A 13,663-nucleotide genomic window follows, 5' to 3' on the forward strand; every position below is an offset into this window, starting at 1 on the left:
TTAATCATAAAGGGAAATGTTGGATTATATAAAAAGTTTTTCTGTGTCTATTGAGATGACATATGGTTTTTGCTTTTAATTGTTTATGTGGTGAATCACATTTATTGATTTGCATATGTTAGAACCAACCTTGCATTCCAGGAATAAAACCTACTTGATTGTGATGAATTAACTTTTTTATGTGCTGCTGGATTCAGTTTGCTAGTATTTTGTTGAGAATTTTTGCATCTATGTTCATCAGGGATATTGGCCTGAAGTTTTCTTTTTTAGTTGTGTCTTTGCCAAATTTTGGTATTAGGCTGATGCTGGCTTCATAGTATGAGTTAGGGAGGAGTCCCTCCTCCTTGATTTTTTGGAATAGTTTCAGTAGGATTTGTACCAGTTCCTCTTTACACTTCTGGTAGAATTCAGCTGTGAATCCATCTGGTCCAGAGCTTTTTTTGGTTGGTAGGTTTTTAAAAAAATTATTATTGGTTCAACTTCAGAGTTTGATATTGGTCTACTCAAGATTTCAATCTCTTCCCAATTCAATCTTGGGAAATTGTGTTTCCAGGAATTTATCCATTTCCTCTAGATTTTCTAAGTTGTGTGCATAGAGTTGTTGTAGTGGATCTTTTGTATTTCTGAGGGATCAGCTATAATATCTTTGTCATTTCTGATTATACTGATTTGGATCTTCTCAGAGACATTCTTACCAAATTCAAGGTACTGTCCAAATAATGCTAATTCTAATAGGACTATTTCACGTGAAATGCTATTTTGTGAAAAGTACGCTCTTGTCTTGTTGAGTTGCTATAACAAAATACCATAAAATGGGTAGTTTGTAAATGACAGAAATCTAATCCAAGATCAAGTCCAGAAGATTCAATGTCTGATGAGGGCCTGTTTCCTCATAGATGGCCATCCTCTCAGTCTATCCTCACATGGTAGAAGGGGTAAGGAGTCTCTCTTGGGCCTCTTTTGTAAGGGCACTAATCCCATTAATGAGGATCACCTCCCAAAGGCCCCACCTCCTAATACCGTGGCATTGGGGATTAGATTTCAACATATGGACTTTGGGGGACGTAAGAACTCAGTCCACTGCAACTCCTGACAGTTGCATCCATCTCCAGCTTCAAGTGATGGGGCATGCGGTCTCCTTTGCTCTCAAGAGTACCTTCTGTACTTGTTTATTAGAGGATTTTGCTTAATATTGTGTTCATTTATCATTCTCAGAGGATTGAATCTCTTGAGAGCAGCATCCAGCCTATATAATTATTTGTTGTGCAAATGAATGAAAACAAAAATAAATGACATATGGCAAACTCTCGCTCACCTTAGGAGGCACCATCATGTGTTGGTTTAAAGCATGAACTCTGAAGCCCAAACCACCTGGATTCAAATCTTGACTCCATCATTTTTTTTTTTTTTGAGACGGAGTCTCGCTGTCGCCCAGGCTGGAGTGCAGTGGCGCGATCTCGGCTCACTGCAGGCTCCGCCCCCCAGGGTTCACGCCATTCTCCTGCCTCAGCCTCCCGAGTAGCTGGGACTACAGGTGCCCGCCACCTCGCCTGGCTAATTTTTTGTATTTTTAGTAGAGACGGGGTTTCACCGTGTTAGCCAGGATGGTCTCGATCTCCTGACCTCGTGATCCGCCCGCCTCGGCCTCCCAAAGTGCTGGGATTACAGCACTTTGGGTGCCACCGCACCCGGCCGGCTCCATCATTTATTACCTGTGTGTCCTTAGACAATTGTGAATCATACTGGTGCATCTAAGCTTTGTCTTTTCAAATGTGGAGATAACTATAGTTCCTAACTCTTATCATTATCATAAAGATTAAATGAGGTTGTATATACAAAGTGCTTATAACAGTGCCTGTATACAGTAAGTACTGTATAATATTGCTATTCTCCTTTTTTTTTAAATAGCGATGACGTGGAATAGCGTGTGCGGTTAGAAAATTCATTCTGGAATTCAAATCTTAGGGTGCCAAAATGAAGAAGTGCTTTGTCTCCACTTTGTGTTCAGGAGCCCCAGAGTATGGGAAGGGATGGTGGAGGTCCTCAGTATATCACAAAGCTGAAGATGTTTGTATCTTTATCACTCATCAGGCTGCCAAGGCTCATGGCGAACTAATAAACAGCCTTTCTTTTTGGTTAGAATCTCTCAATTCCATATAGCAACTCCTTTACCTCAAGCTGGTTGTGATTCATCTTAATTCGGAGGATAAACAAATTAATCATTAATTAGTCAAGTTAATTTGGTAGCCGAAATCTTTAACAACAGTGATCCATGCAAGAGATAATAAAAGGGATGTGGATGATAAGGGGGCAGGCAGGATTGAAAGATTTTTGAACTAGCAGGGACTGTTTAATCATTCTTATTCTTTGTATTTTTTGAAGTGTTCTGTTTAATATTTAATATGATTGACTGTATCTAGCTGTTGGCCTCATATTTATCTTTTAGTTCCGCCCCCCCCCCAGCATTTTATTATGCAAAATTTCTAGTATACAGCAAAGTTAAAGGAATTTAAAAGTGAATACCTATATGGTCAACACATAGATTCTAACATTAATATTTTGCAATGCTTGCTTGATCACAAAGCTGTACAGTTATCCATCCCTATGTATACCCCCAATCTACTTTATATTTTTATATGCTTGGTTAGGTTTATTATTTGATCATCCATATGGGAGAAGTTGGTGTTTTATACTCATCCTCCAGAAATTAATAGTGGTAAATAAATACATGAAGCAATGCTTTTAAAGAGGTATGAAGTAAAAACTGCTCTCACTGGAAGGATTCTTTAAGAATCAAGGTGGGGGCGAGGGGAAGAAATGTGTAGGTGAAAAAATAAGCCTTTGGGAAAATAATTCAATATATTAGATAACTCATTAAAATATTCTTTTTGATATATTAGATTTTTAGTTTCACTTTGCAAGCTATGCAGGCTCAGCTCTTATTGTTTCCAGTAAATGGCAACATAACTGGGGCAGAAAAGGAACTAAGTTCAAAAAAAGTTTTAAAGAAAATCCTTGAAGGTTGGAGGCTAACAATCACTTAACACTGACGCCTAAGATATCAGTTTGTGTCAACTTTCCTTCCTCTAGACAAGTTATTACATCGAATTGCCTGGCTTTCCTTTTCTCCACTGGTATAGAATCCACAATGCTAGTTCTTCTGGAGTTCTGAAAGCAGCTCCAAAGGGCATGAATAGGTCATAGGGCAAAAATCTTGATTATGATTCAAAACGAAGGCGTAGTTACTTTGTTCTTCATGAACCGTGGAAGCACACACTAGAAAGCCATACTTGTTTTGGAGGACAGGTTTTTGTTGCTGCTGTTTTCTGGCAATGCATGTTTACTAGAAACGGAACTGAAAAGTTATTAATGAACATTTATCCATTTCACTTTCAGTTCACTTCTTCAACTGAGATGGACATGATATAATCTCCATTGAGTCAAAGAATGGCATCTAGTCCTGAGCTTCCTACCGAAGAGGAACAGGGTTCCTGGGGCATCGACAATCTCCATATTTCATTGCAAGGTAATTAAGATTGGGTGGGGGTAATACCCACAGAAACTGTGGAAACCTAATTTTTATCTAGTTGCAAGTCATGCTGATTTCCATCTCTGTTATGGAGATAAAGATATCTGTATTTTTCCAACTGTAGAAACCTTTTAGTATATTTAAATGTCTTTATTTCTGTCTTAGCTCTCTGGGAAAGTAAGGAATACCTGCAAGGAATTTGCTATCTCCAGTTTCTTACTGAGTGTATGCATTTTATTTGCAGTGAAAATTAAATAGTAAACTGTAGTTTGCTTGGCATTGTTTGTACTTACTTCTTATCTTTTTGTGTAGCTTCTTTTAAATGCACATCCTTGCCGGGCACGGTGGCTCATGCCTGTAATCCCAGCACTTTGGGAGGCCGAGGCAGGCGGATCACCCAAGGTCGGGAGTTGGAGACCAGCCTGACCAACATGGGGAAACCCCATCTCTACTAAAAATACAAAATTAGCAAGGTGTTGTGGCGCATTTCTGTAATCCCAGCTACTTGGGAGGCTGAAGCAGGAGAATTGTTTGAACCCGGGAGGTGGAGGTTGCAGTGAGCTGAGATGGTGCCATTGCATTCCAGCTTGGGGAACAAGAGCAAAACTCCATCTCAAATAAATGAATGAATGAATGCACATCCTTATTTTGTCCTGATAGGAAGAGAGGTAATATTATAAATGAATGACCTTTCAATCATGTGAATCATGTGTGCATGTATATAAGTGCTGTCATTTTTTTAAAAGTGCCTCTTGTGGAGTTTGGCAATATTTGTGTTGTATTTTGAAAATTCACTAGCCACTAGACCTTCTACCTTTGTTGATAAAGCAAATTTTGGAGTTGAGTAAAGTTAGCTAGTATAAAAGAAATAAGGCTATAGCAGGTCTTTGAAAATATTTATGGAACTATGTGTTTTAAAGTAAGTTTAAGATTATGGGCATTATTATGCAGCATTTTTAGAATGTTACTCAAAGTCATAGATTCTGAGTCATTTATGGTAAAGATGCCAAAATGACTTGTTTTCTGATATTTTCCTTTAAATTAAAGATCTGTTTTGATGCCATATTGAGTAATTTGGCAAAAAAAAATCTGTTTTGAATGATTTACTTGTATATTTTGAGCTGAGATGGAAATCAATAGCTGTTAGAATAGACAGTATCTGTATATACCAGCCTTTTCAAAGTAATTATTGTATACTTTGTGTAGAGTAAGACACATTTAAATTGTTGAGAGGTTATACCTGAGGTAAGAATTTTTAAACTTTTCAGTAAGGACTTAAAAATAATGTCTGAATATGCAGATGTAGTTGGAATCAAGCTTTCATTTAACTGGAAAAAAATTATTGTTTTTCTATGATGTTTTGGTTGCATGTAACGTTTTGGCTGCAATAAATAGGTAAATCAGATTTCTAATGCTGGCTCTGCCAATCACTGGTTATTTGAACTTGGAGGAGAGATTTCATCTTTTGAGTCTCAGTTTCCTCATTTGTAAAATGTGAATGAGAGTTCCCACACTGCAGCTGCATTTTTTTTTTTTAATTATTATTATACTTTAGGTTTTAGGGTACATGTGCACAATGTGCAGGTTTGTTACATATGTATCCATGTGCCATGTTGTTTTGCTGCATCCATTAACTCCTCATTTAGCATTAGGTATATCTCCTAATGCTGTCCCTCCCCCCTCCCCCCTCCCCCTACCCCACAACAGTCCCCGGAGTGTGATGTTCCCCTTCCTGTGTCCTCAAAAAGTGGGCAAAGGACATGAACAGATACTTCTCAAAAGAAGACATTTATGCAGCCAAAAAACACATGAAAAAATGCTCATCATCAGTGGCCATCAGAGAAATGCAAATCAAAACCACGATGAGATACCATCTCACACCAGTTAGAATGGCCATCATTAAAAAGTCAGGAAACAACAGGTGCTGGAGAGGATGTAGAGAAATAGGAACACTTTTACACTGTTGGTGGGACTGTAAACTAGTTCAACCATTGTGGAAGTCAGTGTGGCGATTCCTCAGGGATCTGGAGCTAGAAATACCATTTGACCCAGCCATCCCATTACTGGGTATATACCCAAAGGACTATAAATCATGCTGCTATAAAGACACATGCACACGTATGTTTATTGCGGCACTATTCACAATAGCAAAGACTTGGAACCAACCCAGATGTCCAACAACGATAGACTGGATTAAGAAAATGTGGCACATATACACCATGGAATACTATGCAGCCATAAAAAATGATGAGTTCATGTCCTTTGTAGGGACATGGATGAAACTGGAAAGCATCATTCTCAGTAAACTATTGCAAGGACAAAAAACCAAACACCGCATGTTCTTACTCATAGGTGGGAATTGAACAATGAGAACTCATGGACGCAGCTGCATTTTGAAGATGAACAGTAAGGGAGACAAAGGGGCTTAGCACAGTGCCTAACACAGACTAGGGAGTCCATATGTACATCATACTTTCTTTTTTTATATTTATGGCCAAAATCTTACTCTCAAAGTATTTCTTGTCCAAGAGCACATGGCTGGAGTAGAAGCTTCATGATATATAGGAAAAAAATTGTAAACCAGATGTCTCGTTTTTTTCTGCTTTTTCTTTTGTTTGTTTTGTTTTAACATTTCTGTTCAATGGCTCCCTATCACATGTGGGATGAAGTCTAGACTTCTTGGCGTGGTTCAGGCTTTTGCTGGTCCAGTGCTTGCCTTTCTCTCTGCTCTTATCTCCCACCATGCCCCATAAGCACTCTGTGCTCCAACCCCACGGTTCCTTAAGGGGCCATATTCTCCCTGGTCCGCCAGCCTGTGTGCTTTCATTCAGATTGTTTCCCTTGTAGCTCTCCCGGCCCCTCCTCCAGCAACAGAAGTCATTCTCCCATCCATCCTTCATACATCCTTTATCCATCCCCAGGACAATTAGAATCAGTTTCCTCTGTGAGCCCTGCTCTCTCTTAGGCTGAGATAACGTGCTCCCTCCTCTGTTCTCCTGTAGTATCTCTTTGAGCACTTGTATTATTATTATTATTATACATATCAAGTAATATTTTCTTCCCCACAACAGAGGGGACATTTTGACTTTTATGTAGCATGCTGTAACTTACGTAGCCCTTTTGCATGCATTATCTTATTTGATCCTCACAACCACATTATGAAGTAGATTTAAAAAAATCTTTGACAATTGAGAAAGAGGCTGTGGCTCAGAAAGAATGAATTACTTGCCCAGATTCCCATAGCTGGTGAGCAGTGGAGCTGTGTTTTGACTAGGACAGTTTTCTTTGTATTGTACCATACCCTCTTTGATATACTTCAAAGAACAGTTTGAAAGAGGGAGTTTCCTTAACAACTTTCACTGGAAAATTCATTAAATCTTAGCCTTAACCTATTCAATCCATAGCAAGTTTTCACATCCAGAATATGGAGGGCATCTTTAAGTAATATTAGTGATCTCAGGCTCATAAGTAGCTCAAAATAATTAGCAAATTACTGAGAAATGAGTGGTTTCTTATAGCATGTTTTGAATTATGGTAGGTTATACGATCTGCTTTACAATTGGAGAGTAGTATGGACTGTTTTGCAATGTAAATGTGATATATGTGCACTGGTCAGTCTGAATGATTTCCTTTAATGATGTATTTAGAGGAATCGTGGTGCTGGGCACATTGCCGTCTAGGGGGACTGGTAGAAAGCCAATACTATAATGTCAAGGTGACGCTGGGCAGTCTGTTCACATTAGCCAGGTACCCTCAAGAGATACCAACCAGGAAGTTCCCATGCCTATAAGATGAAGGCTTTACGGCGAAATGAATAGATTTCCCAAAGTTAAGTTCCATATTGTTATCAGTGAATTTGTAATGATTCTTTCAGCCTAAGTTGTTGAAGGAAAGAAGGAAAGGAGGGAGGAAGGAAGAAAAGAAGGCAGACACTTGTATATATTTCTGAAGGCACCTTTGCTTTCATAGCAGGATTATTAGCTATTTGAGAAAAAAAAATGATGGACAATATTATCTGCATGAAGTACTACTGAACCAAAGGCTGTTGGTGGTAGTCTTAAAGGCACTTGGCATTGTACACACAGCAAGCAGACTCGTATTTCACAACATTCACATGTGCTTAATGATCCCTGGAGTAATACGAGAAAGAGATTTCATGTAATATAAGAGGCTCAGATCCCTGCTCATAAGAAAGTTTTTATTTTTCTTTGTTTCAGAACCTTTTTTTAGAGGCAGATAGAGACAGTAGAATGGCCTAATTAACTTATAAAGCCTGCTTTATTTTAGCAAAAACTTAATCTAAGGTGAGACAATTGTGGCAACACCCTGACTCAGAATAACACATGCAAGAAAAGATTAAAATGTCTGAATTGAAATGTAGTGATTCATCATTAATATGTTATGAAAGCATACAGCCCGTATGTACAGGGCCTAAAAGGAATCAGCCCTGAAAATCAGGCAGTGCTTTGCCGAAATTCATAGAGCAGGACGATAAGCAAGTGACTTTATCTTTCTTTTCGTTGATTTTTTTGTGTGCTCTTTGAGAAAATATCTTTGTAAAGCCAATTTGAGGGTACCCTCCCTCTTTTTTCTGAGAGAGGGTCTTGCTCTGTCACCCAGGCTGGAGTGCAGTGGCATGAACACGAGTCACTGCAGCCTCAAACTCCTGGGCTCAAGTGATCTTCCCACCTCAGCCTCCCAAGTAGTTGGTACTACAGGTGCACATCACTGTGCCTGGCTAACTTTTTTATTTTTTGTAGAGATGGGAGTCTTGCTATGATACCCAGGCTGGTTTTGAACTCCTGGACTCAAGTGATCCTCCTACCTCAGCCTCCCAAAGTGTTGGGATTACAGGCGTAAGCCACCATACCTGGCCCTGAGGGTACCCTTTATAGGTCGATATTTATGTTTTCTGCATCTAGTGAAGAGGATGGTGTTGGACTGTTTGAATGGTTAGGAAGAGAAAGGAATGGTATTTATGAATTTGAGTGGGTTTGTATAAAAATGGAATTCATTTTAGTTTAGTGCATTCTGTATTACTCTGGGCAGTACACATTTTATTTATTCATATATATATGTATTTTTTTCTTTTTCTTTTTCTTTCTTTCTTTCTTTTTTTTTTTTTTTCTGAGACAGAATCTTGCTCTGTCACCTGGGCTGGAGTGCAGTGGTGTGACCTCGGTTCACTGCAACCTCTGCCTCCTGGGTTGAAGTGATTCTCCTGCTTCAGCCTCCTGAGTGGCTGGGATTACAGGTGCCTGCCACCACGTCTGGCTAATTTTTGTATTTTTAGTAGAGAGGGGATTTCACCATGTTGGCCAGATTGGTCTCAAACTCCTGACCTCAAGTGATCTGCCTGCCTTGGCCTCCCAGAGTGCTGGGATTACAGGCATGAGCCACAACACCTGGCCAGCAGTCCATATTTTAAATGATTTTGAGATATGGAAATTCAGGCTGTTAAAATGATAATAAATGGCTGAATAAACGGCTGTTTAAAATTTTTTAAATTGAATTTAATTTAAAATTTTTAAAATTAAAAAAATATATATGGGAGAAGTCTTGCTGTTTTGCCCAGGCTGGTCTTGAACTCCTGGCCTCGATCTATCCTCCCACCTTGGCTTCCCAGAGTGCTGGGATTACAGACATGAGCCACTGTGCCTGGCCATAAATGGCTGTCTTTAAAAATTATTTGCTTTACCAAGATGCCCATTATAGAATTCCTTTAAATCTTTCCATTTGGATTTTTTCCTTGCCAAAGTAATAGGTGCTTCCTTTTATTTGATTCTAAGAAAATAATAAGTGCATACTTTGTCAGAAACAACATCTGTGCTGAGCCCTTCGGGTGGGAAAGGTGTGCCCAGGGAACACTCTTTTGAAGTATTGGATAGATATGATTATGAAAGCAGTAGGGGTAATGTTGGGTAAGTATCACAGGGCTTTAAAGTTAGATGGGATTTTCTTTGCAATTCAGTATAATTTGAGACCATAGTAGGAACCCCTTCCGAAGTATTTCTGAGATTAAGATCCTTCGTGGAGTTGAATTGAAACCCAAGGGTTTGGGGTTTTTGCTTTTAGGCAGTGCCTACCTATTGGGTCTTAAGAGTCACAGTTACATGGTCACATGTCAGGGTTGTGCCTTAGGGGATTAATCTGGCTTTGAGGTACAGGAAGGCTGGAAAAGGGTGGAAAGTAGTTGGAGAAACCTATTAGGAAGTATTAGCAAATATCTGGGTGTTGGGTACTCTTTGCCTGGGCCTGGGTTATAGCAGTGAGTGTGAAAGTATGGACAGATAAGAAAATCTTTAAGGTGGGAGACTCAGTAGGAATTTGCAACTGTAAATATGGATAAGGTAGAAAGGCTCCAAGGTTTTGAAGTTGAGCTGCTTGGGATAATAGTAGTAGCATATTTAATGACCACATTACTAACTTTATTTAGTGTGTTTTGTTTTGAAACAGAAGTCTTGCTCAGTTGCCCAGGCTGGAGTGCAGTGGCGCGATCTTGGCCCACTGCAGCCTCCGCCTCCTGGGTTCAAGCAGTTCTTGTGTCTTAGCCACCTGAGTAGCTGGGATTACAGGCATGTGCCACCATGCCAAGCTATTTTCTGCATTTTTAGTAGAGATGGGGTTTTGCCATGTTGCCCAGGCTTGTCTCAACCTCCTGGGCTCCATAGATCCTCCCACCTTGGCCTTCCAAAGTGCTGGGATTACTGGCATGAGCCACTGTGCCTGGCCTATTTAGTGTTTTGTTTTTTTTTTTTTTTTTTTGAGATGGAGTCTTGCTCTGTCGCCTAGGCTGGAGTGCAGTGGTGCAATCTCGGCTCACTGCAAGCTCCGCCTCCCGGGTTCACGCCATTCTCCTGCCTCAGCCTCTCCGAGTAGCTGGGACTACAGGCACCCGCCACCACGCCCGGCTAATTTTTTTGTATTTTTAGTAGAGACGGGGTTTCACCGTGGTCTCGATCTCCTGACCTCGTGATCTGCCCGCCTCGGCCTCCCAAAGTGCTGGGATTACAAGCGTGAGCCACCGCGCCCAGACTATTTAGTGTGTTTTTATGAGGCATGATAGCATCAAATATGAAGGCCATTAAATATTATTTATATCAATGTGCTTAAAATAAATTTTTGTAGATAAAAGGTACTTTACAAATAAACTTGAGAACTTCTCAGGTATAGAAAGATTAAAAGCATGATGCAGGTGGAGGATCTATTTGAAAGTCATAGTAACAAGTGAAATTGGCTGTGTAGGTGGACTCATCTTGAGAAATTTTAAATGGCAACTGTAGGCAATTTTGAATTGTTTTGGACACTTTATGTATTTTAGATTTAAGTTATTTCTTTTTTAACAAGTAAATATAACTTGTTGGTCATAAAGGACATATGAATTTCTGTAACAGGAGCAAGTTACTTGGCTTTCAAAAACAACATATGCCAATGCTTTAGAAAAACAGCATCCATAGTTGGGTGCAGTGGTGGGCGCCTGTAGTCCCAGCTACTCGGGAGGCTGAGCCAGGAGAATGGCCTGAATCCGGGAGGCGGAGCTTGCAGTGAGCCAAGATCGTGCCACTGCACTCCAGCCTGGGCAACAAAGCCGGACTCCATCTCGAAAAAAGAAAAACAGCATCCACATACAGAATATTATCATTAATTAGGCACTGAACTAGGAATGAGTGTGGATTCTATTACCTTTGCCACCACACAGGAGTTAACTTGCAAGCAGTCCTGCCAAGATGCTGGTGAATGCTTAACCATCTGCATGAACCTCTATAAAAACATTCAGCCCAGTTACTGTGTCATTTCAAACAAGGCTCATATGTTTTGTTTAATTCTGTTATTGTCTAGATGATATATTTTAAAAGATTAAAAAACCCTCTGTGTCTTCTCACTAGGTATCCTTACTTGGTAGGTTTCAGTAGTGAAACGTGAGTCTCTGTAGTTAGGTTATTACTCCATTTAAATTTATTTATTATTTACTGAGTATCCATCTGAAGGGAGGCTTTCAGTTTTTGTACTGTTTTTAGAAGCATTAAAAATGATCCAAGCTTAGTGGGTTAGGTTACAAACATTGTAATGGAGATGCAATGTTTAATTTTATTCATTTACTCAGTAAATGCTGAACCCCAATCATGCACAGTGGTATAGGTGTTAGGAGTACAAAGAAATAAATTGGGCATCTTCAAGAAGCATGTAGTCTAGATGTGCTTTTGCTTGTTGATGTCATGTGGAAGTGAAAAAATAGCCTGGGCTGCAAATATAATCATTCTTAGGAGATGAGTTGAAGTCTTTAACTTTAAAGGGTTATGTCTCTAATTGTGGTATCCATTGTACAAATTCAACCAAAATATGACCAAAAATGTTGTCTGGAATATCTTTTTATGTTTCACTTTTAGGGAGGTGAAGAATAAAAAACGTACTGTATATAGCATTATTTGCAATGTGTGAGTTATAAATTCCTCTCACTGTAAAAATGAAACAGTTTGGTCAGAACTTCCCTGAAGACTGTTGTCTTCTTACTGTTCTTACTCTTGAATTTCCTCTCATCTTTGGATATCACTTCCTGCAGTAATCTTTCAGAGTTCCTCGAAGTATGTTTTAGGTACATATGATATTCCTGAATTGTTATTGCCAATCAAGTTTCTGAATATTTTAGGTTTTCAATAAACAATTTTCTATGAGTGACTGAGTGGCCATTTTCTATATTAAAAAAAGTTCTATAAAGTACCCCAAATTAGAAGAACTTTTGAGTGTTCAAGAAAATAGATAGGTTGGAAACATGATTTCTTTAGGCTTCAGGCAGTGAAGTGTGTCTATGATGTTTAGGGGCTCAATAGTGCTTTAGTATTCTGTTTATGAGAGAAGACTCTGTTCTACCTTATAACTGTGAGTGAATGAAGCCGTGTGAAGTCTTAGGAAGAGGAACAGGATTAATAAAAGCTTGTGGGCTGGTGCAGTGGCTCACACGTGTAATCCCAGCACTTTGGGAGGCTGAAATGGGAGTACCGCTTGAGCCCAGGAGTTTGAGACCAGCCTGGGCAACGTAGTGAGACCCCTCCGGCCTCCGGCTCCACACACACACAAAAAAATTAGCTGGGCATGGTGACATTCCCCTGTACGTCCAGCTACTTGGGAGGCTGAGGTGGGAGGATCTCTTGAGTCTAAGAGTTGAGCCTGCAGTAAGCTATGATCGTACCACTGTGCTGTAGGCTGGATGACAGAGCAAGACTGTGTCTTTAAAATAAATAATTAATTAATTTTTAAAAAAGGCTTCTGGGTGGAATTTCTACCCATTTGCAGTAAAGACCCCAGTGTGGGATTTTGAGGTTAATGATTAATGAAGAGTAAGAAAAGACATGTATTAGCAGGTAATATTTTTGCTTTTCTAACCAATTCAGATTACTCAGTTATGATAAATAAAAGCAAATTATCTTTGGCTGGTTAGATGCTTATTACACCAGAGAAAGCAATCAAGCTATAGTCCCTCACTGACTATCATTGTTTTACTATAACAATACAAAAGCTTCTAGAAAGTTCCTGTGATAGTAACTGATACTGTCTTTTGCTGTGTTTTCTTGGAAGTTTGTTTGCCTTGATATTATTGAGCTTTATAATCTTTTTATTTATTTTTTTTGAGACGGAATTTCACTCTTATTGCCCAGGCTGGAGTGCAATGGCACAATCTTGGCTCACTGCAACCTCTGCTTCCCAGGTTCAAGCGATTCTCCTGCCTCAGCCTACCGAGTAGTTGAGATTACAGGCATGAGCCACCATACCCAGCTAATTTTGTATTTTTAATAGAGACGGGGTTTCTCCATGTTGGTCAGGCTGGTCTCAAACTCCCAACCTCAGGTGATCTGTGTGCCTTGGCCTCCCAAAGTGCTGGGATTACAGGCATGAGCCACCACACCTGGCCTCAAACTTTATAATCTTAAAAATATTCTAATTAAATGAAAAATAAAATAAGAGCTTTTGTGGTATTTGCACTGCAAAGTGTTTTTCAGGTTTTTTTTTTTTTTCTTTTTTTTTTAGCTTGTATATACAGTTTTGACTTCTGGGAACTTTGGTTCTGTTTTTGCCAGGAATTTGGGGATAAGCTTACTTTATTCTGGGTCAGTTACATTTTGAAAACTAGGGCAAGAT

The 13,663-nt window shown here is 39.4% G+C and overlaps 1 protein-coding gene across 2 annotated transcripts in view; it reads left to right on the forward strand.

Annotated features, from left to right (window-relative positions):
- SYNE2 (spectrin repeat containing nuclear envelope protein 2) overlaps positions 1-13,663 on the forward strand; it is a 376,334-nt gene that overhangs the window by 54,169 nt on the left and 308,502 nt on the right. For both annotated transcript variants that reach the window (XM_030811980.1, XM_030811985.1), the window contains exon 2: positions 3,397-3,526. In XM_030811980.1, coding sequence (XP_030667840.1) covers positions 3,448-3,526 — 79 coding nt within the window. In that variant the 5' untranslated portion in view covers positions 3,397-3,447. The remainder of the gene's footprint in view (positions 1-3,396; positions 3,527-13,663) is intronic.

Source organism: Nomascus leucogenys, chromosome 1a (genome assembly GCF_006542625.1).
Source record: "Nomascus leucogenys isolate Asia chromosome 1a, Asia_NLE_v1, whole genome shotgun sequence".
Lineage (NCBI taxonomy): Eukaryota > Metazoa > Chordata > Mammalia > Primates > Hylobatidae > Nomascus > Nomascus leucogenys.